This window comes from Sus scrofa, unplaced genomic scaffold, assembly GCF_000003025.6.
Source record: "Sus scrofa isolate TJ Tabasco breed Duroc unplaced genomic scaffold, Sscrofa11.1 Contig1537, whole genome shotgun sequence".
In the NCBI taxonomy this organism is placed as follows: domain Eukaryota; kingdom Metazoa; phylum Chordata; class Mammalia; order Artiodactyla; family Suidae; genus Sus; species Sus scrofa.
In genome coordinates, this window is record NW_018084901.1 from 798,728 (window position 1) to 821,878 (window position 23,151).

General features: G+C 60.9%; 1 protein-coding gene and 1 long non-coding RNA gene across 5 annotated transcripts; one reads left to right on the forward strand and one right to left on the reverse strand.

The window, feature by feature from the left end:
* Positions 1 to 236: 236 nt before the first annotated feature.
* Positions 237 to 21,877, reverse strand: ASMTL (acetylserotonin O-methyltransferase like). Of its 4 annotated transcripts, XR_002341029.1 has the most exons (14): positions 21,623 to 21,848; positions 19,912 to 20,043; positions 18,302 to 18,349; positions 16,829 to 16,893; positions 16,080 to 16,141; positions 14,984 to 15,092; positions 12,496 to 12,883; positions 9,291 to 9,453; positions 8,685 to 8,872; positions 7,246 to 7,378; positions 6,307 to 6,450; positions 4,459 to 4,581; positions 1,413 to 2,264; positions 237 to 1,324 (listed from the first exon to the last, which is right to left on the reverse strand). XR_002341029.1 is itself a non-coding variant. In XM_021081390.1 (13 exons), exons 1-13 carry the CDS (start codon positions 21,713 to 21,715, stop codon positions 2,065 to 2,067), a joined length of 1,848 nt encoding a protein of 615 aa, XP_020937049.1. In that variant the 5' UTR covers positions 21,716 to 21,877; the 3' UTR covers positions 237 to 2,064. The 4 variants fall into 4 exon arrangements, 3 of the variants coding, with proteins under 3 accessions (XP_020937049.1, XP_020937050.1, XP_020937052.1); XM_021081390.1 differs by having other exon boundaries at positions 237 to 2,264; positions 21,623 to 21,877; XM_021081391.1 differs by lacking the exon at positions 18,302 to 18,349 and having other exon boundaries at positions 237 to 2,264; positions 21,623 to 21,849.
* On the forward strand, positions 9,364 to 11,840 carry LOC110258199. The gene is made up of 3 exons (XR_002341037.1): positions 9,364 to 9,501; positions 10,778 to 10,994; positions 11,804 to 11,840. It is a non-coding gene; the product is annotated as an uncharacterized LOC110258199 (long non-coding RNA).
* Positions 21,878 to 23,151: the final 1,274 nt, after the last annotated feature.

A 23,151-nucleotide genomic window follows, 5' to 3' on the forward strand; every position in this document is an offset into this window, starting at 1 on the left:
CCCAGGATGCCTCCAGAGGGTGTGACGCGGGCGGGCACTCAAATGTCGGAATGAATGAATGAATGAATGACTCGGACCTGGAGGGCGGGGTCCGGGGAGGCGCGGGGAATTGCAATCGAGCGGTGCCTGTGGATCCAAAGACTCAGGCCCCTCATGTGCGCACCCCTACGGATGCTGCTTTTGCATGCATCTAATAAATGGAGACACCAATTGTAAATCAGTCATATTTTCCCATCTCACGTTTTTTTAAAAAAAAACTTTAATGCAAGCAGTTCCAGCACGCAAAAGACAATGAGTTATCAGAAGCCCCAGGCACATTGTCGCTTCCACAAACGTTATCGACCCTTTACTCTCCACCTGGGCGGGTCTCCCTCCAGAGCGTCCTAGTTTTGGGGTTTTTTTTGGGGGGGGCCACACCTGCAGCACACGGAAGTTCCCAGGGTAGGAGTGAAACTGGAGCTGCAGCTGCTGGTCTACACCACAGCCGCAGAAATACCGGATCTGAGCAGTATCTGCGACCTATACTGCAGCTTGCAGATCCGTGACCCACTGAGCGAGGCCAGGGATGGAACCGCGCCTCCCGGTGGGTTCTTAACCCTGATGAGCCACGACGGGAATTCCAGTGTCCTTGGTTTAAGGGCACCGTCGTGGGTGGGGGAACTCGGGGTCAGAGCCTGCAGCAGCCTCGCCGCCTCCAGCCCGCAGGGCTCTGGCGACCAGGACAAAGGTGGGCTGGGTGTCCCCGGGTCGGGCGCCCTGGCACCTCTGGTTAGATATGGGCTTTCTTCTAGCAAACCCCGTGTCCAGACATCCCCGGGCGCCCAAGCGGGCCTGAACGCAGGCCTTCCAAGAGCCCCGGACTCGTCACTTGTCATCCCAGGGGACCTGGCCAGGGTGAAACAAGGTGCCCTTGGCGAGACAAAGGTACCCGCCGTGACTCACCTCTCCTCCCGGGGAGAGGAAGGAGGCTGACGGAAGTGGCCCAAGGGGACGGGCACGGGTCACCCCAGCTCCGCCTCGCGGCGGAAGTGGCCCTGCCGGGAGCCCAGCCCGCGCCCAGGTGAGGGGCGGGGACCTGGGGTGGGCGGAGCCTCCGCTCTGCGCTCCAGGACGAGTGGCTGCTGCTTCACAGAAGCCGTAGGTCCATCCTTACAGGGTCCAGGGGGCCGAGGGGCCTCGAGCGCTCTCTTTTCTCCATCCCACGGGGAGAGCAGAGGGCACTCCCCCTCGACGGCCAGGCTCCCTCTAGAGTCAGGGTTTCACTTCCTTCCTCGATCCCTGCCTCCCGCGGAGACACGATTTTTTTTTTTTCAATAATTGGCGCCTGTACAAAATGATATACTTGTGTGTATGTGTATATAATATCCTTTAAGTTACAAATATACATCTTTCCGTTTGCATGTAAAACTCACATGGTTCACGTTCTATTTCGATAAAGTCCCTTCTGACACACAGAAAACTGTCTGTGTCTCCCGTCTTGTACGTTATGTGTCTAACAGTCTGTGGTTGGCTCTGGAAAGCGCAGGTGATGTGTTGACACCCACAGGGGCCCTGTTAGAAAGGACCTCCCCTGGGACTCTTCAGACAAGAACGTGTAGTCTAACAGCCTCCACGTGACCGCCGCACAAAAGGTTTTGCACGGGCCTCCCCTTGAAGAAATAGCTACGCTGCTGAAGCGCAAAACAGACTCCCGTGGGTCCCTTACCAACAAACGAGCATCTGGCCACCATCCTGGGCACCGGTGTGCGCTGTGGGGTGGGGGCGGAGGTGGGTCCTGCGGCCACAGTGACCGGCCGAGGGTCAGCGATGGGAACCACTGAACAGGCCGCCCACATGGCAGCCGAAAGAGCGCGGGAGGAACTCGCTCCAAACGGGCAGGATTGGGAAACAGGCTCTGGACGCCCCTGGCGTCCTCCGGCGCTGAGAGGGAGCGCGGGGCCTACGCGTCCCCCGCGCACAGAGCCGCACAGACGCGGGCCGAGAGCGCCGTGCTTTCTGTGTCCTTTAACGCCCCCCCCCCCGCCCCCTGCCTCGAAGAGACCTTCACTTCCGTCGGGACGACCCTCAGGGCGCGGCCCGGGTGCCCAGGACCACGCGCAGCAGCGCCCCCGCCCGCGCCACCTGCACCTCCCGGAAGCCGTGTCGCCGCAGCAGCTGCTGGTGGTCGCTGGGGCTCAGGGTCCGCAGCCGGGGGATCCGCGCCGGCGCCACCGCCTCCGCCGCCTCCTCGGCCAGGGCTGCTTCTGCCACCAGGATGCCGCCGCCTGTGGGGAGAGGCTGGATGGTGACCTTGATTCAGGAGGACCTCCTCTCAGCCCCCTCTCTCCATCACACCTGCAAAGACCCTATTTCCCAGGAAGGTGCCCGGTGGGTGTGGACTGCGGACACACCGTCTTCATCCAGCTACGCGGACCAACAAGAATGCCTGAACCACACGGCCTTTTGGGGGACTAAAATTGGCTCCTTTTAAACTTCCACACTTTCAACATGTTCCAGATGCTCCAGAGACGTCCTCACACAGCGACAGTTTCCAAACCCTCTACCCAAGAGATGACTGTGTAGCGGGGCCCCTCAGCATCTGGCCCGTGAGCCTCTCCCTCCTGCCCCCACCCAGGCTGTCACCCTGGGGTCCCCTCGGCCCCGTCCTGCAGAGGGGAGCCCTGGTTTTCACGTTTCTGTCTTTATTTTGCAGGAGCCACCGGAGAGAGGGGCTGCGGTGGAGGCACAGTGATTGAGTCCAGAAAAGCCTTTTTTTTTTTTCGGTTATTTTTTAGAGTCACACCTGCAGCATATAGAAGTTCCCAGGCTAGGGTTCAAATCGGAGCTGCAGCTGCCGGCCTCCACCACAGCCACAGCCACGCCAGATCCGAGCTGTGTCCGCAACCTACACCACAACTCATGGCAAAGCTGGACCTTTAACCTACTGAGCAAGACCAGGGATCAAATCCACATTCTCACGGAGACTTGGCAGGTCCTTAACCTGATGAGACACAACGGGAACTCTCCCTACAAGTCTCAGGGCACGTCGCTCCGTCCACTGTTGCGGCGAGTACCTTGGGCATCCATGGAAATCAGGTTCCCCTCGGAGGTCACAGCTGCCCCTGCGTCTTCAAGCCCCAGCTCTGCTTGGAGGAGCCCGAATGGTTCTGGTGCCCATGCCTGGGGGCTTTCACCTTTTTCTTGGTTTTCTACAGTCGCAGTGAGCAGTGGCTTGATGTGGGATCTCTGTCCCCAGGCCGGGGACTGGCCCCAGGCCGCCTAGGTAAAAGCACTGCATCCTAACCACTGGACCACCAGGGAGCTCCCTGCACCTTCTTGAAGCCCAGGCTCACCCTGGGTGCCTGGGTCCCCGGGACCCTGAGCCTCCTGCAGGCTGGGGTGGTCTCCAGATGCCCGGCTCCTGGGGTCTAGGGCCCCTGCAGGCAGGTTGTAGGGCTCAAGGATGGCTCCCCGCATCGCCTCTTCTGTCCCCTCCCCGTTGCCCTTCCTGGGTTCTGTTTCCAATCTGCCCGTGTCTCATTTCATTTCATTTCCATCATTTCATTTCCAAGGCCTTTCCCGCTGGTTCCCAGCATAAGCAGCGGGTCCTGGAGGCCAGCTTGCCCGTGAGAAGTGGAGTCCATGGCTGCTGGCGCCTCTCCAAGCCGGAGACCCCCGTGTCCACAAGGCGGGGGGGGGGGAGCTTTTCCCCGGAGGCTGGGGGCACACAGGACAGTGGCCTGAGGAGGCCCTGGGCTGTGACACAGGAAAGGGGGCGGCAGGAAGGCCAGTCAACCTTGGTCCTTGAAGACCTGCCTCCTGGTGCCCCCACCTGGCTTTGTGCCTGAGGTGGGGGCCTCGGATTCCTGGAGAGGCCAGAGGGGTCCTAGGAGGGGGTCGTTCCTGCCAGCGGGGCGGAGCCCAGCATGGCCGCCACACGGTCATTCCCTGCAGAGACCCCGTGAATGGACTTGGCTTTTGTCCAAGATCAGAGACCCAGAATGGGGGTCAATTTGCCGAGAGGTGGCTTTCATGGGGACGCCGAAGGCTGCACAGGACAGGCAGCGGAATTGCCCCGGGGACACAGACGTGGGTTGGTCACCTCCGCTCCACTGGCCTGATGACCCCTGTCGGCTGTGAGCATGTGGACACGGCCCGGGTGCCACAGAGCAGCCTGGAAGCCATCAGAGAAGGGACCACCTGAGCCCAGTGGGGCCCTGGCGGGGGGCGGGGGGAGACCCACATCTGGGGCTGTGCAGGAGCCTGGCACCCCGGATGTTGTCACCCAGGAGTTCAGCGATGCATCCCCAGCACCCACGCATCATGCATCAAATCCAAATCCGTCCGCGGGGAGACGGTCAGCTGAGCCTCGGAGGGCAGAGGGGGCGGCCGAATCTATAAAACATACTCTTTTTTTTAAAAGCAGAAAGTGTCTTTGCAGGTTACAGAGAAAAAGTCAGGTGAGTGGTGTGGTCTCACCTGGTTTGCAGCTGTTTGAGATCCTGCTCAGTAACTCGTTCACTTTGTCGCCTGGCAGGTCCTGCAGGATTCCTGACAGGACGTAGAGGTCTGCTTCCGGGAGGGCGTCCTGGAAAACGTGACCTGTTTACAGAGAATGGGATCGAAACGCTAGCGACACAAGACCTGGCCTCCGCTGGACGGCAAACGGGTGCACGACTCTCTACAGGGGAGGGGGGCGGGGGGCAGGGGGGGACCCTCTACAGGGGAGGAGGGAGGGGGAGAGGGGAGGGGCAGGGGGACTCTCTACAGGGGAGAGGGGAGGGGGGCGGGGGGGGAGCCCGCTGTGGGGAGATCCTGTCCCTGAAAAGACGCATTCAGGGGCTGACTTGGGCAAGGACGCTTGTTTGGAAAGATGGTCTTTGCAGAAGTGATGAAGTCGGGGATCTGAGAAGAGGCCTGTCTGTCTGCCCATCCGTCTGTCATCTCTCTCGCCATCAGCCTTCGTCTGTCTATCTATCCATCCATCCATCCATCCATCCATCCAACCGTCATCCATCCATCCACCCACCTAATCATCCATTTCTATCACGTCTGTCTATCTATATCTGTCTGTCTATCCATCGATCCATCCTTCCATCCATTGATCCATCTATTTATCTTTCACTTGATCAGTCTCTCTATCTATCATATCTCTCAATCTGTTTGTCTGTGTATCTATTTATACATCCATCCATCCATCCGTATCTATTCGTCCATCCATCCAAGAATCTATCAATGTATCCATCTATCATTTACCCATCCATCTACCCATCTATGTATCAATCAGTTAGTCTGTCAATCTGTGTCCCTCTCTCTCCGCTTCGAGGCCACAGGGAGAAGGCGGCCACCTACAAGCCAGGAAGCGGGAGAGACATGACCCACAGACAGATCCAGAGACACACAGACAGAAGGACGCCTTCTGGTCATCACTGCAGCACGGTGACCTCCTTAACCGTCATCACCTCGGGGGAGAGTCACACCGGGGCTTCAGCCACGACATACGACTCTGGGGACACCGTTCAGAGTGGAGCTGGGTGACCAGCTCGCTTTCACTAGAAAAGGAGCCGGCGGCCGGGGGCACAGGGTGATCCAGCACGCCTGCCCTCAGGTGGGGCCGCAGAGCAGGTGAGTCGTCAGAGCTGTGAGCTTCCTTTCAGACCATCCCACAGGGAAGCCCTCCTCACGTCTGCCCGAGGCCTTCCTGCTGCAGCCCCTGCGGCACCTCCCCCGAGGCCTTGGTTGTGGCGGCCCACACGCGCATCTCGGCCCGCCTCCCGCCTCCACCCCCGCCATCGCCTCCACGTCCCGTTGTCAGGATCTGGAGATGCGCTCGTGTGTGTGCAGCCACACACACACACACACACAAAGACACGCACACTCAGACACATGCAGACATGCACACTGAGACACAGACACACACTGAGATACAGAGACACACACTGAGATACATACACAGACATGCACACTCAGGCACACGCAGACACTGTTATACATGCAGACATGCACTTAACACAGAGACATAGACACACAGATTCACCAATATATACACACACACAGACACAGAGAAAACATGGATACGTACACATACAGACCGCACAGAAACACACACAGATGGACAGACACACAGATACATGCACACTCAGACACAGACACACACAAACAGAAGCATATGCACTCATACAAACGCAGACACACACACACACACACACACAGAGGCACACAGACACACGCACGCAGAAACAGACCAACACACATGGGCATGCGCTCTGTACAAGACAGAAATAAAGTCACGAACGCCGACACCAGCAGACACGAAGCCGCACTGACCTGGCAGGAAGCGGATCCGCCCCGTCTGGGGTCCCTCGGGCTGAAAGCGCCCGGCGAGCTCGATGACCTCCGGGCGGTCGAACACGGTCACCTGCAGACGTGGGTACTCCTGGGCCAGCTCGCGGGCCAGGGCGCCTGTGCAGCCTGCGGGAAGCAAAAGCGGATGCTGGCCTGCCGTATACGAGCCCCCAGTTGGGTGTCCAAGGGTCAGCTCTGGCAAATCCAAAACCATGCTCCCAGGACATGGCCTGAGGCCTGTGCCCTGAAATGAGGTCAGCTGAAGGGGGGATCACTGGTGTTGCAAAGTCAGGGCCTCGTGGGCTGGTGCTGGAGCAGGTGCCGGCCCAGAGAAGGTGAGCAGGGTGGGCGAAGACTCAGGGGGACTCCCAACTACAAAGCTCTAGGGAGCTGTACTCTTCCCTTCCCCTTTCAGCTGTGGGAATGTAGATGCGACGGCTGGCGCCACAGCAGCCACTCTGGGCCACCAGGAGGAAAGGTGTGCAGAGGATGAAGAAACACAAGCCGGCAGCTTGGGAGCCCTCTTGGGACCCCAGTCCCATGGCAACCCTTGGGCAGGTCTCTGTTCCTCCCGTGTCCGCTGTCCTGGGGTCAGAACTGCGTTGGGAGGGGGTGGAGGATGTGGGGCAGAATCAGACCTCAGGAGATGGGGGCAGACGGGCTCCAAAGTCCTCTCCCCGGCTCAGCAGCCCCCAGGAAGGGTCCCCTCACCTCCAGGGGGGTCCTGGGCCATCCCTAGAACCTGCTAGCACTTGGGTACATCCACCCAAGCCCACACCCACCCTGGATAAATCTCAGCACGAGACAGTTTGCGGAGATAAACCCATTAAGCAAATCTGACGGGGCGGCCGAGCTGCCCGGGACTGAATACACAGGGCCCTTGGCACTGACACCCGGCGGGGCGCTGGGGGGTGTACGCACCTCCCAGGTCGCAGGCGGAGCTGAAGCGGGACAGGTCAAAGGCCGTGGCCACGTGGCGTGCGGTCAGCGTGCCGAGGCCGTGCGCGGCCCTCATGAACCGCAGCGTCCCCTCTGCGCCCTCGTGAGGGGCGTCCTAGCACAGAACGGGGTCTGAGGACACCCACCCAGGGCTCAGGCAGTCCTGCCCCGGGATGAGGGGCCCCCTGGCCTTCCCGTCCAGGCACCGGGAAGGCGCCTCGCCAGACACTAAATCTGCTCCCCTCCCCCAGCCCCCCGGCCGGGATCTCCACGTGCACCACCAGAACCCCGAGAAAGCCACATCTGTTGTTCATCACCCCCAGTTTACGGCGGGTTTACAGCAGCCGAACGACTCAGAGTCTCCGTCTTTTTGGTTTCTTTTCTTTTTCCTTACTTTTTAAATTTTTGTTTCTGATCTTTTTTGTCTTTCAGGGCCACACCCACAGCATGTGGAAATTCCCAGGCTAGGGGTGGAATCAGAGCCGTAGCTGCCGGCCTACGCCACAGCCACGGCAACGCCGGGTCCTTAACCCACTGAGTGAGGCCGGGGATTGAACCCACATCCTCACGGATGCCCGTCAGGTTCGATAACCACTGAACCACGAGGGGAGCGCCTTCTTTTTTTGGGGGGGGGCACACCTGCAGCATATGGAGGTTCCCAGGCTAAGCAGCAGATCAGAGCTGCGGCTGCCGGCCTACACCACAGCCACAGCACCGCCAGCTCAGAACAGTGTCTGCAACCCACACCACAGCTCACGGCAATGCTGGACCCTTAACCCACTGAGCAAGGCCAGGGATCCAACCTGGGTCCTCACGGGTACGAGTCAGATTCGTTTCTGCCGAGCCGCAATGGGAACACCTGTCTTTTCTTTCATCTCTGTCTCTGTCTCTGTCCGTCTGTCTCTGTCCATCTCCCCCACACGGGATGTGAGCCGCAAGCTACGCCAGGCCCCTTCCCTGCCATCCGCAGCCCTGCCTCCCTGCCTCACGTGTGGTCTGCCCTTGGCCAAGGCTGCTGGGGACCGAGGTGGCCCAAAGCCCTGGATGGGTGCCTCTGGCCGAAGAGGGCCTGATGGACCCACAGCGCTTTGTTCGCTGGAGGCAGGGGAGCGGGATGAGGTGAGGCGGAAAGTACTTTGCAAGCCCTGCTCAGAAGCGAGAGTCTGTGCAATTCAACTGCACGCAGGAAAACGGCTGCATTGATGCAAAGCAGCCCCTGCTAGAAAAATGTTGGTGCTGGGACCAGCCAGCGGCCCGCCCACGCCGTCCTCGGCGCCTGCAGGCCGTCTGCAGCCCCCCGTCAGGCTTCCCGGCGTTGGCTGTTTCCCAGGCAGTTCCGACTGCCCCTACTCTGCGACATCCCCGTGCTCGCTGGTCCCTCAGCAGCAGAGGGACGTGGAAGGGACACTGGATTGTGCTACCTGACACAGGGGTTCCGCCTGCATCGCCCCCAGCGCCCTGTGGGTCGGGCCTGCTCCCTCCCGCACGGCCCGGTCCAGGTGTGTCAGGAGGTCCCACACGTGGTCGTCGTGGTACACGGCGAGGCCGTGGAGGGAGTGTTCGCCGTCCGACACCAGGTGGAGCGTGGCCGCCTCCGTGTTGCTGTAACCTGAAAACATGGGGCCGAGTTCCCACTGAGGCTCAGCGGCTTAAGAACCAGGCTAGGATCCATGAGGACGTGGGTTCCATCCCTGGCCTCGCACAGTGGGTTAAGGATCTGGCGTTGTTGTGAGCCGTGGTGTTGGTCCCAGATGTGGCTTGGATCCCGCGTTGCTGTGGCTGTGGCTGCAGCTCTGATTCAACCCCAAGCCTGGGAACCTCCACAGGTGGCAGGTGTGGCCCGAAAAGACCAGAAGAAAAAGAACGAGAAGTCACGCACACCTGCTTCCTCCTTCCATCCCTCCCCTGCCCCCCACGCTCCAGGGAAGAGCAGTGTTCCCGGGACAGAGAGACAGACAGGCTGCCTTCCCTGTCTCCCCTCAGAGTCACCGTCCCGCCTGCAAAGCTGCTGGAAAGACCCCAGGCACCTCTGTCCGTCCTGTCCAGTAAGCCCAGGGCCACGCAGGCATCCAGCAGCCGTTCGGTCCCGCCCGTGGAGGCGTCTATTCTGCGGGCCACGTCCGCAGCCTTCAGGGGGCCTTGGTCTTGTAATACGTCAAACACCTGGAGCTTGCAAGCCGTGAACAGCGCCTGTCCGGGAAGAAGAGTTCCCGTCAGACGCAGGACGTGACCTGTCAGGTACTTTTTCCCCAGGACTCGCAAGGGGAGGCCGGGCTGTCAAGAACACGCGGGGAAGCGTCTCTGGACGCGGGTGGGTTTTGGCCAGAACCGGGTTTTCTCAAGGGCAGAGGACATCGACAGCGACCAGGCAGAGACGTCGTCCCGGGGGAGGACAGCAAAGGCCCCCTGTCGCGGGCTGCACGGGGTGTCCCCAGGTTCCCACGTGGAGGCCCGCCGCGGGGACCCAGGAAGGGGCTGTGCGTCGAGGTGGGCTTGGATTGGCCACGCCGCTCAGGACATGTGTCGCAGGACACCCGGAGCCTCCCGGGAGCCGTCGTCACGTGGAAACTTTCCAGGATAACGGAGGCACTTCTGGGAAGTGCCCGACGAGAGCTGCGTCTACAACTGCCACCGTCGAGCCTCTGGGGTGCTTTGTCCTGCCGGGCCCCCGACAGACCCCAGCCTGGAGGCACGCCCGGCCACTGGGACAGCCTGGTGGCAAGAGCGATGTCCTGGGCGGGGGGGACAGAGGGCTAGGCGGGGGGACGGGGAGATGGCAGAAGGATATAGACAGACGATCGACGGGTAAACAGCTGGCGAATGGGTGGAAGAGGAGCACAGTGACGACAGAGAGAGACGACTGATAGAGACGGGTGACACAGAAAGAACGGGTGACAGATGGGAGAGGATGCAGACGGGTGGACGATGTGGACAAAGACGACAGAAGAGGTGACAGAGGGGACAGGTCGAAAGGCTGAACAGCTAGACAACAGATCGGCGTCATACAGAGACGCAGGCGACATAGAGACAGGCGACGGATAAAGGGATGGACACGGAGAGGAGTAGGAATAGACAGGTAACAGGTGCGTGATAATGGACAACAGACCATGGAAATAACAAAGAGCAAGTAGGGAGTGATATCAACGGATACGTCATAGGTAAAAGGTAAAAAATCACAAACCGAAGCTAGACAGTTGCAACGATAAAAAAGCCACGATAGATAAACCTGATCGATCCCTGGAGATGACAGCTGCGTCGGTGGACGGATGGACAGACGATGGTCAGACTGACAGACAGTCGCAGAGGTACACCCGTGGCGATAGACGCAGAGATAAAGGACAGCGAGATGAACGGGTGGACGTGTAGAGCTTAGTGACAGGCACACACGGGGTGGGGACAGACACGGATGATACCCAGATGGAGAGACGGGCTGATAAACGACGCACGGGGAAGTGGACGGACGGATGACGAAGAGAATGACATCGAGAGATGACGAGAATAACACCCGACACAGGAGACAACAGAGGTGAACACAGGGCGGAGAGGCCAGACAGACCCCGGATGGATGACGGATGAGCGGTGCGTAGACAGAACAAGAGACGGACAGACAGACGCCAGAAGTGCAGCGCGGCCCAGTCGAGTGATGGGGGGACGGCCAGATGAGAGCCTGGGGTGCAGCAAAGCAGAAGCAGCCTTCATTCCGAGTCTGAGCTTCTCCCTCCTGATAGGAGGTAATGCGGGGTGGGCCGGGGGGGGGGGTCGGGGAGGACCGGGGGGAGGGGGTGGGCCGGGGCGAGGGGGAGGACAGGCCCCAGTCCCTTCCCATGCCACTTCCCAGCTCTCAGGGCCACCTCCCTGCTCTAATGCCCCTGAGCAGGTGCCAGAGGAGCAGCCGGAGGAGGCATGGTGGGGAGGGGAGGGGCCCTGAGGGGGTGTCAGCGGGGCGGCTGCAGAAGAGTACAGCCACGTGAGCCACCGCTGGCAGAGACTCAGGGCCCCGGGCTGGGCCTCTGCTGGTCACTCCCCGTCTGGCTGGGGGCCCAGGGCAGCCGCGGTGTACATGCACACAGGGAGGCTGTGGCCGCAGGGACCTGCGGGTTCCAGGAAGCAGTGACCTGGACCCAGGCTGCTTCCTCCTCCGTCCAGGACACCCTCTGCTGGGATGGCTGCCTGGATCCCAAGGCCCCGGGGGACAAGGGCACAGACCCTGACCCGGTCTGCCTTCCAGGCAGCTGCTGACTCGCTGCCAGAGCCCAGTGCTCCCGGCCAGCAGGCTGGGCACCCCCTCCGCACAGTCAGGGTTCCAGCCTCATCTCCCCCAGCTGGAGACATGGTGGGGTGCCCCCTCCAGGGTCCCCTGAGCACAGCTCACCTTCGGACACCTGTACAGACCCCGCCCTGCCGTGCAGACCCCGGGGACCCACAGACCCAAACAGGGGCCGCACACACCGGCTGTGTGGCTCAGGGAGTCGAACCGACACGTCCACCCTCTGGGGTCCCAGTGGCTATTTCTTCTCTCTTTTTCTTTTCTTCTGTTTAGGGCCACACCCACGGCATATGGAGGTTCCCAGTCAGAAAGGAGCTGCAGCTGCCGGCCTGCACCACAGTCACGGCAACGTGGGATCCGAGCAGCATCTGCGACCTGCACCACAGCTCACGGCAATGCCACTGAGCAAGGCCAGGGACTGAACCCAAGTCCTCGTGGATGCGAGATGGGTCCTTAGCCACCTGATCCACAACGGGAACTCCCCCAGAGGCCCTATTTCTGATAATCAACCGGGGACACTGTTCTGGCCTGAACGGAGACCCCCAAAAGGTATGCTGACATCTTCACCCCCAAAGCCTGGAAATGGGGTGTTACTAGGAAATAGAGTCTTTGCAGACGTGAGGAAGCGAAGGGTCTGAGAGGAGGTCCTCCTGGATGAGGGGGGCCCTCCCTCCAAGGACAGTGTCCTCCCAAGAGACAGAAGAGGAGACCCAGACACAGAGGAGAAGCCACGGGAAGACAGGCAGAGACGGGAGGGAGGCAACTACCAGCCCAGGGCCGCCTGGAGCCCCCAGAAGCTGGAAGAGGCGGGAAGGACCCTCCCCTGGAGGCTCTGGAGGGAGTTCGGCCCTGGGACCCCTTGACCTCAGACCTCTGGTCCCCAGGATGGGGGGGGGTTCCTGTGGTTTAAAAACCCCACCTTGGGGTCCTTGGATCCGGCGGTCTGGGGACCCTCAGACAGGTACCTTGGATGCTTTGAAGGCGTCCATCAGCTCCAGGAGGCCGGTGGGGAAAGGCGGCCGGTTCTCTGCCGCCCCGTTGAGATCGGCGTGTGGCGCCCCCAGAGCCTGTGGCCGTTCGCCCACCTTCTCGCCACCACGGCCGCCCTCGTGGCTCCCAGCAGGGTCCGGGCCGCCACCCTCGGCGTCGCTCAGATCCTCGAAGGTGTCCACGGCGGGGATGGAGTCGTGCTTGAGCCGCTGCACGTCCTGGGCCCGGGGCGGGTAGTACAGCCGCGCCAGCTCCTTGCAGAAGCGGTTCAGCGGGAAGCCCACGACGTTGAGGAAGTCCCCGCAGACGTGCTCCACCAGCATGCCGCCCAGCGCCTGGATGCCGTAGCCGCCCGCCTTGTCCCTGCGGGGGGCGGGGATGAGGTGGCAAGGGACCTCCACCCTCCCCGCGCCCCCAGACCCGCGGTCGGGGCTCCGGCAGGGAACCGCTGCCCCCAGCCCCGGTGGGGGAGGGGCAAGCTGTGGCCCCCGGGGGAGCTGCCCCTCCTCCAGGCCCGGTGCCAGGCCATCTCCGGGGGCGGGGGGGGGGGGTGCTGCCCCATCAAGGACCCAGGCCCCCGGCTGTGCCCACCTGCCCCGCTGCCTCAATGGGAGTCCTTGGACAGGGCTCCCCGGTGGCGAGGGCGCCTCTGCTGAGACCCCTCCCCCTGTCGACCACCCAGCACCCCCCTCCCCCACCCCCAGTCGCCCCCAGACCCGCTCCAGGAAACCGCAGTGAGACCCCCGCCCCCTGCCCTGTCCTGGGGGGGGCGGGAAAGAGGGCGCAGCCGGCACGCCCTCCGCCGTGACGGACGGCCTGGCCCCGCCCCTCCTCTTGGTTTGCCGTGGGGACCCGAGGCCCCAGGGCCTGGCAGCCCTACCCAGAGCCCCGCTGGCCCCTCACCATCCCTGTCGCCCGGGTCCCTGCACTGCCCGCTCATTGTAAACGGGGCAAAATCCCCTGGTCAGACTGAACGCTTTTGGGCCCTCAGATGCCCACGTGGAGACCTAACCCAGGACGGGGAGGCTTAGGAGGTGATGAGCTTCTGAGGGATGCTAAGGTCCTTTTTTAAATTTTGACTCTTTTATCCTTTTATGGTCACACCCGCAGCATATGGAAGTTGCCAGGCCAGGGGACGAATCAGAGCTGCAGCTGGCCGCCTATGTCACAGCCACAGCCATGCAGCCATGCCAGATCCGAGCTGCATCTGCAACCTACACCACAGCTCACGGCAATGCTGGATCCTTAACCCACAGAATGAGGCCAGGGATCTGACTCGAATCTTCACGGGCACTAGGCCAGGTCTTTAACCAGCTGAGCCACGACAGGAACTCCAGACACTAGTGTCCTTATCAGAGACCCCAGAGGAGTTCCCATCGTGTCTTAGCGGTAACAAACCCGACTAGTATCCCTGAGGACGTGGGTTTGATTCCGGGCCTCGATCCATGGATTAAGGATCCGGCGTTGCCATGAGCTGTGGTGTAGGTCGCAGATGTGGCTTGGCTTCTGTCTTGCTGTGGCTGTGGTGTAGACCGGCAGCTGGAGATCTAATTTGACTCCTAGCCTGAGAACTTCTGTATGCCGCAGGTGCGGCCCTAAAAAGACCCCCCCCCAAAAAAAAGAGAGAGAGAGACCCCAGGGAGCCCCTTGCTCTTTGCAGAGCATCAGGACACAGTGAGAAGATGCCACCTCTGAACCAGGGAGCAGTTGCACCAGGCACAGAATCTGTCCCACCGGGATCTCAGAGTTCAGCCTCCAGGACAGGGAGAAACAGAAACGAATGTTTTGGTTCCAAGCTCCCTGCCTGCGGTGTTTTGTGAGGAACCCAGGCAGACAAAGATACTCCCGTGAGGATTCAGTAACACAGGAGAAGTTTAGCGCACGGCTGGGCCGTGGCACACACAGGTTGTCACCAGGCGCTGGGGGGGGCTTAGAACTCCCACCAGGGGAGGGTTGCCCGGGGTGGGGTGCCATGTCTGCCTCCAGGCACCGACACAGAGCTTCTCCCACCCCGTGGGAGGCTTGTCCCCTGACTTGACCCTGAAGGGGCCCAAGCAGGCTTTAACCAGCAGAATATGCGTGCTGAGCCTCGGCCACGGGGGCCCGGGGTGCCTGCGTTCACTCCCCGCTGCTGTTGGTGCCCACGCCCTCGTGAGGACGCTGAGGGAGCCACTCCGTGAGGTCACACAGCAGGCCAGTCCCTGAGGCACCTTCGGAGCTGTGGGTGAGGCCACCAGCCACCAGGCAGCCCTGGTCGGGGAGGGGAGTGAACCCGTGACGATGGAGATTGGCTGACCCCCAGTCATGACCTTGACCAGACTGCTGCCTGCACCTGGCACGCCTTGGGGACAGTCAGGGGACACTCGGGTCACGGGGCCCCTGCCTTCCAGGGCCCCACAAGCCCCAGACGCAGGCCGAGCCACGTGCCTGGCGGGGACTCGGCCCCAGGGCCCCCACACTCACATGGGCTCCCCGCTGTCAATGTACTCCCACAGCAGCTCCTCCGACAGCTCCGAGAACTTCACCCGGGTCTCCTCATGGAAGTCCGACACGTGCGTGTCCAGCTGGCCGTCTGCGAGGGGGGACCTGCGGGTGAGGGCCCTCGGCCGGCACATGTGTCCCCGGGTTAGAGCCGCTGCATCGGGGGGAGCTGGCCGGAGCTTTGCGTGCAAGGCACACACGGGTCGTTAAGCGGGGGGCAGGGGGGAGGACGGCTCATGTTATTTTATTTCTTTCATTTCTTTTTTCTTTCTATGCACCTGTAGTACATGGAAGTCCTGGGCTAGGGGTTGAAGTGGAGCTGCAGCTGCCGGTCTACACCACGGCCACAGCAACACAGGATCTGAGCCATACCTGTGACCTGTGCCGCAGCTCACAGCAGTGCGGGATCCTTAACCCACTGAGTGAGGTCATGGGTCGAACCTGCATCCTTAGGGACACGATGTCGGGTTCTGAACCTCCTGAGCCACAGTGGGAACTCCCGGGTTTCCGCGCATTTTTTACGTACTTTTATTTATTTATTTATTTTTAGGGCCACACATGCAGCATGTGGAGGTTCCCAGGCTAGGGGCAGAATCGGAGCGACAACTGCCGGCCTACACCACAGCTCACAGCAATGCCAGATCCTTAACCCACCGAGCGAGGCCAGGGATTGAACCTGCGTCCTCCTGGTTCCTAGTCGGTTGCTTAACCACTGAGCCATGATGGGAACTCCTGTGCATTTTTTTCAAAAGCCTTCTCGTCACGGTGCAGCTTACCCATGCCTTCCAAACCTCCACCTTCCCAACGGAAGACCTCAAAGGAAGCATCTGGGGGGGGTGGCATTGGAGGGGGTCGTCTGACTGTCCCCCACCCAGCACAGCCCCCATCAGGTGAACCCCAAGCTTCCACGTGGGACCCTGACTTTCCCAGGCAGGACGGGAGAGGAAACTCATGTGCAGCACAGACAGAGCCGCCCCCGTGCGACACCGAGGATCCCCCACCCCACCCCCCCGCCCCCCTGTGTGCTGTGGTCCCGACCCCGGGGCTGCGGAGGAGGGGGGCGCACTGGCCGCGGTACCGTGGCTGCAGCAGTGGACGATGGCCACTCCGGTGAAGACGCTGTGCTCCTTCCCGCTCAGCCTGCAACACACAACCGTGCGCTCGTGCCTCTGGCCATTGGCGGCTCCCGCTGCAGCATCTTCCAGACAACTGAGCCCGCGACCCTGTTCCCCGGCCCCAGCCCCGCCCCGGCCACACGGTCTCCGAGGAAAGCCTCCTTTGTGACCATGAAGGTCCAGTCGGCAGGGCTGGGTCAGAGGCATCCCCGGGGGCTCTGTCACAGGACGCGAGGTCCAGATGGGACACCGCCGCGAGCACAGGGACCCAGAAGCTGTGGCTCCTTCCCCAGGCGGTGGCTGTCCCGGCGTGGCCGAGCCAGGAAGGGGCCCTGAGGATGGGGGATGATGGGAGTGGCCCACGCAGGCGCAGAGAGGGACAGCCCCCGCCCCAGGGCGGGAGCTCGGATGGCCGGGCTCCTGGGGGGAGTGCTCAGGTGGCGGCTGGCATGACAAGGACAAGGAGTGGCCAGGGGTGGAGGCTTGGGGACGTATGGATGCCCGGGCAGCCCCTCGGGGCGGAGGTACGTTCAAAGGCCCCGGCCACCGCCACCGATCTGGACCAGGAGGGGCCCCGGCTGGGACAGGGGAGGTAGGCGCAGTGCCCACCCCCCACCCCACCCCGACCAGGGGGCTCGGTGCCTTTGCCCAGCCCAGGTTCCCTGTGATGCAGGCTGTCTCCCAGGACGGTGGACGGCGGACAGCCACCCACCTGGACAGCATGCGGTAGGCGTCCTGCTTGTCCACGGGCTTCTCTAGGATCAGCCCCTCCACTGCCTGCAGGAGAGACGGGAGGGGGACCGTCGCTTCCAGGCCCCCAGCCGGTCTGTGACAGCAGCACTGTTCACTTTTTTTTCTTTATTATTTTTTCTTTTCTTTTTAGGGCCACACCCATGGCCTATGGAGGCTCCCAGGCTAGGGGTCCAATCAGAGCTACAGCTGCGGGCCGACACCACAGCCACAGCCACGTGGGGTCCGAGTCAAGTCTGTGACCTATGCTAGCGCTCACGGCAACGCCAGATCCTTAACCCACGGAGCGAGGCCGGGGATCGAACCCATGTCCTCATGGATATGAGTTAGGTTCATAACCCACCGAACCAACAGGAATTCCCGTCCACTTTTTAGATTTACACTTTTTTAAAAATTCAGGTGAGGAGTTCCGGTCATGGCGCAGTGGAAACGAATCCAGCTAGGAACCATGAGGTTTGGGGTTTGATCCCTGGCCTTGCTCAGGGTTGCCGTGAGCTATGGTGTAGGTCACAGATGTAGCTCGGATCCTGCGTTGCTGTGGCTCTGGTGTAGGCCGGCGGCTGCGGCTCCAGTTCAACCCCTAGCCTGGGAACCTCCATAGGCCACAGCTGCGGCCCTAAAAAGACAATAAAATAAAATAAATTAAAAAGTCAAATCAAATCAAAATAAAATAAAACAAAAAATAAAATCCAGGTGAGATTCTCATAGCATGAAATTCACCATTTTAAAGTATTTGCAACGCTGGGGCAGGACCGCTATCCTGTTCCCCAACCTCTCTGTCATGGAGACCACCCCTGTCCCCGTGAGCTGTCCCTGCAAACCCCTGCCCCAGCCCCTGGAGCCAGGAGGTCACCTTTCTGTCTCCGTGCACTGGCCTGTGGCAGAGCTGCTGGGAGCCCATGCAGGGGGACCTCCCACCAAAAAGGAGGACACTCCGTGCCCCAAACCCCGTCCTGGAGAGAACCGTTCCCCCAAAAGACATCTCGGGGTCCTGCCCCCTGGCCCCCGTGAACGGGACAATATTTGGAAAGAGGGTGGGTGCAGATGGAATAAAATTTAAGGTGAGGTGACCGTGAAGTAGGTGGGTCGTAAGCCACTATGACTGGTGCTTATGGAAGAAGCAAACTGGGACAGAGGAGAGGCCACGGGAAGGGTGTGAGAGGAGGTCCTCCTGGAAGAGGGGGGCCCTCCCTCCAAGGACGGTGTCCTCCTAAGAGACACCAAAGGAGACCCAGCCACACAGGAGAAGCCACGGGAAGAGAGGAGGGCAGCAGCCCCCAGCCAGGGCCCCCCAGGACTGCGGGCAGCCCACCGGAACCGCGGGGAGACCTGGGACAGAAGCATCCTAGATGCTGCGGGAGAAGCCAGCCTTGCGGGGCCTTGACCTTGGTCTCCAAGGACATGGTGGCCAACCTGCAGGCAGAAGAGGACTCACCACGATGGTGTCTGCGCCGATGACGATGTCGGGGGCTCGCAGGTCCTTCTGCAAGAGACCCGGACCCAGCTTCAGCCAGGAGGGCCCTGGGTGTGCGGCCAGCACACTCCTATCGCAACGCACATCGCGCCAGGCGTCCCCGGGTACCCAACAAACGCAGTCGGAAAGGGAAACCTGGGGGCCCTCTGCATCCCCCGTGACACCAGGACGCTCCTCGGACATGTGGGTACCAACTCCGACTCTGGCCGCACTTAACCACGCGTCGCCCCATGGCCCGAAATCAGCAACTAGGGTTCATTTACTCACACCAACTAATAATTCATAACTAGCTATTTATGCCAGCGAATAACTCATAACTGTGCCCTCTAATGGCTAACAACTCATTCTGGTTATTCATACCAGCTACCACGCCTGTGCCGTCACGCGAATGGCAAGCAGGCATCATTATAAGGCACTGCAAGAGCTAAGCTACATTCATTCCATCCCAAAGACCCCATTACACGAATCACGAGTGTAAATTACACAGGGCCACCAAGTCACAGGTAAACGGCACGAATTCCGTCTCCTAAACGATACCGTTATCTCGATGGCAGCTGTTTATTAGATCGTAACACACAGGAAACCGGCTATTTCCGTATTGCGCATGATGCTCTAATAGTACATACGGTCGCGTGTTACACAGGAAGGGTAATAACACATAAACCACACGAATCCCATGTCATCAGTGACGCTATTCTAGTGCAACAGCGTATCATATCGCAACTCAGAGTAATGGATACGGTGTATCAATTATTTTCTCTCTCTTTTGTTTGGCTGCACCCGCGGCATGCACAAGTTCCTGGGCCAGGGATCGAACCCGCGCCACAGCGGCAACTTGAGGCCCGGCAGTGACAACGCTGGATCCTTAACCACGGGGACACCAGGGAACTCGGTTGAGGTATGTCCATGACACTCCTCCATGAATCCCGAGGCAATATCATGTACCGGCAAAATGACAGATGAGTCCTACTCCATACATGATGGGTAAGTGATAAACAGACCTTCTGCGAGCAACAGAGAAATATCACGTAATGTTCCAGACACCGGCTGCCAGGGAGGATCCCAACAGCTTACTACGCAGAAACACTCAGCCGTGGAAAAGCTACACTAACCGCATGCTGTAAATGGCACTTATTTACAGAGTGCGTATTTTGGGTGTGTGTGTGCTTTTTAGGGCTGCCCCTGTGGCACATGGAAGTTCCCAGGCGAGGGGGCGATAGGAGCGGCAGCTGCCAGCCTATGGCATAGCCACAGCAACGCCAGATCCTTAACCCACCGAGTGAGGCCAGGGATCGAACCCACGTCCTCGTGGATGTTACTTGGGTTCCTTGCCACAAGTGAGCCACTGCGCCATGGCGGGAACTCCACGTGCATATTTTAAATTTTGATTTAATTTTCTGCTGCAGCATATAGCCGCTTGATGTGGGAGCTCAGCTCCCCGACCAGAGATGGAACCTGGGCAACGGTGGTGAAAGCAGCACGCTCTAACCACCAGACCACCAGGGAACTCGCATACAACACGCATATCGGATGCCCCACAGCAGGAGATCCTAAGAAGCAGAAGTCCTTGCCTGGTACATCCTGCTGGCCACCTCCAGGGCCTTCTGCTTGGCGGTCTCCACGGCGTACGCATGCGGGGTGGGGAACGAGGCCTTGGGCAGCTTCTCCTTGAACCTGGAAGGGACCACCTCGAACCGGAGGCCCTGGAGAAGGGTGAAGAGGGCGTGAGCGTTTATGGGAGGGACTCGAGGACACGGATGGGGTAGGACCGGACCTGCCGTCACTGGCCTCTCCCACGGGCAGCCCACTGTCCCCGACCATCTGATCCACACTCTGGACACTGGCCAGGTCGGGGCCGGGGGGGGCTCCCTGGGGAAGGCCACTCGGAGGCCAGCAGGGAGGAATGAACTGGCCTGCAGCACCGAGGGGTCAAAGGGCTCCCGGAGAGTCCCAAAGACCAGGCTTCACCCCCACAGGGATCAAACTACTGAAATGACACCGCCTGAAAGAAATGCCACAAAAGAGCCACCAACATCAGCGGGACTCTGACGGCGTTAACTTGGTCCCTTAGTACTTGTGACGAGGCAGCCCTGTGGGATGCAGGTTGTGGACACAGTGACATCTGGAGCCAGGTGGGGACAGGTGAATTACCACAGAGGAGAAAACTCCTCACCACCCCCCAGGACCCCTGCAGAGCATCCCTCTGGCTCTCACCTTCCCTGCCCCCCAGCGCTCCCCCACCTCTCCCCTCCATCACGGCTCCAGCACCCCCGGTTTCCTGAGATCGCACCGTGAGACTGCCTTGTCTCTGTACCCCCCAGCCCTCTCCCTGGAGGTACAGACAGCACCCCTCGCTCTGTACCCACCCGTACCCAGCCCACTCCCCAAGGCCCCCAGGCAGAACGTGCCCACCATGAGCAAGTCCCCTCCGCTTTGACTCTGTCCGCGCCCTGCTCCGGGACAGACCCAGCTCAGGCACACAGACCTGGCCTTGGCCCGCCAGACCCACACAGCCCGGCCAGCAAGCCATCAGGTCACTGGCTCCCAGGTCATGCAGAGGCCCTCCTTCCTCCACCCCACGGACCTGGACCCCGGTCACTAGGGCCCTGCCCCACCCCCACGCTTTGAGGGCTGCACTTGCAGCATAGGGAGGTTCCCAGGCTAGGGGTCGAATCAGTTGCAGCCACAGCCACAGCAACCCAGGTCCGAGCCAGGGGTACAACCTACACCACAGCTCACAGCAACGCCGCATCCTTAACCCACAGGCCAGGGATCGAACCCGAGTCCTCATGGATCTTAGCTGTGTTCATAACCCACTGAGCCACAGCGGGAACTCCAGGCCAGACCCCCGGTAACCACAGGCCCCAGTCCTGGTCACGGGACCCCCAGTCACAAGGCCTCTGTCCTCAGACCCTGCAACCAGGCCCCACCACTAAGCCCTGGCCTAGACACCCTCACCCCCCTAGGCCTCTTCGGGGAGTAGGCCCCCCCAGTCACCAGACCTTGGCCTGCAGACACCCCCTGCCCCACCTCCGACGACACCGAGGTGAGGAGGCCTCCCATCACTAGGCTGAGGCCACCAGACCCCACCCCCTCTCCCCTATCATTAGACGCCTCCGGTCACTAGGCGCCAGCCCGGCAGACACCTCCCGCCGCCCCCGACCAAGCCCGGGTCACCAGGCCCTTGGTCACTAGGCCCCTGGTCACTAGACCCGCCGCCCTAGGCTCGCCCTAGATCCCCGCCCCGCAGACCCCAGCCCAGGCCCGGCCCAGGCCACTCACTGCGTTGCTGAGGATCTCCTGGCGGCGCGGGGAGGCGCTGGCCAGCACCACGTGCTTTTGCAGCAGCTTCCCGATCACCGGGCACAGCACCATGGCGCCGCCGCGACCCCGATCCCGACCCGCGCCGGAGTCCGCGGAGGGATTCAGGCGCCCGCCCAGAGCTGCGCAGCCAAAGAGGCGCGCCGGGCCCTGCGGCCCAGGCTCCGCCCCCAACGAGGCCCCGCCCCGGCGGCTGAGCCCCGCCCAGGCCTTACCCCAATGAAGCTCCGCCCCTGAAGCTAAGCCCCGCCCATACCTGCCCCCAGGAAGCCCGGTCCATCCCCTCCCCAAGCCCCGCCCCGTCTCCCAGAAAGGTCTCCCTTGGGCACCGCTTCCGGGCCAGCCCAGAACGAAGCACCGCCCATCCCATGAAGCCACGCCCCGCAGGTCGCCCCGCCCCTGCGTGGCCGCTGATTCCGGAAGCGCGCTGGGCCCCAGCCTGCGGGCCTGGGGTGGGGGCCGGGGCTGGGGGCAGTCCCCTAACCTGACAACGGCGGGGCACCTTGGGCGCAGAGAGTGGGGCAGGGGAGATAGGCTGTCCTTGTGATTGGGTGGAGGGGTCCTCGAGGGGGGAGATGGGTGTCCCCAGGAGACAGTGGGGGGTGGAGATGGGGGTCCCCTGGGCGAGATGTGGCGTGTACGGAGAGAGGGGTTTCCGCCGGGCCTCGGTACAGTATGAGTGTAGCCCTTCTCAGTCTCAGGACTAATTAAGATCCCATTTGGGGCAGGATCTTCCCTTTTTGTGGGGCCGCCCTGGGCGGTTGCAGGGTATTTAGCGGCGTCCCTGATTTCTGTCCACTAGATGGCAGTAGCCTCTGCAGGTCTGCAGAGATCCAGGGTCCGCAGGGGACCAGAATCGCCCCTTTGTGTGCCAGGGCGATAGACAGACAGATGGATAGATAGATAGGTGATAGGTAAGGTATATAGCTGATTGATAGCTAAGATGGATGGTTAGATGGGTGGATACAGGTTCGGTAACAGACAATGGATACAGGAGACAGAAAGATTGTTTATTGATGTAAAACAGATATGCTGGATGGATAGACAGACGATATATAGATAATGGAGAAAGAGAGCGTTTTATGCTCGACAGGGCTTAGCCTCAGCCCTGCTGACATTAGGACTGAAGGACTCGGAGGGGGGGCAACCTGTGCACTGCGGGGCATTGGGCAGATTCCTGCTCTCCACCCGCCGCGTGCCAGGGCACCCCCTCTACTAGGGCAGACAACTAAAGTGACCCCTGTGTAACACACACACACACACACACATATAAACTAGTACCTATCTGTGTGTATTTTATGCACATGTGTCTGTGCACATACGATGTATCACAGAGGAAGGTCCATAGCCACGTGACATCCTGTTTTGTGTCTCGATGGCATCATCATGTCCCCTTTTCCCTGTAGCTTTCTGTGTGGGGTGACCCCCCAAGGCATCAGGTGGTTCTGCCGACCAGGTCTGGAGGCCTGCGACAGTGGCGTGATGCGGGG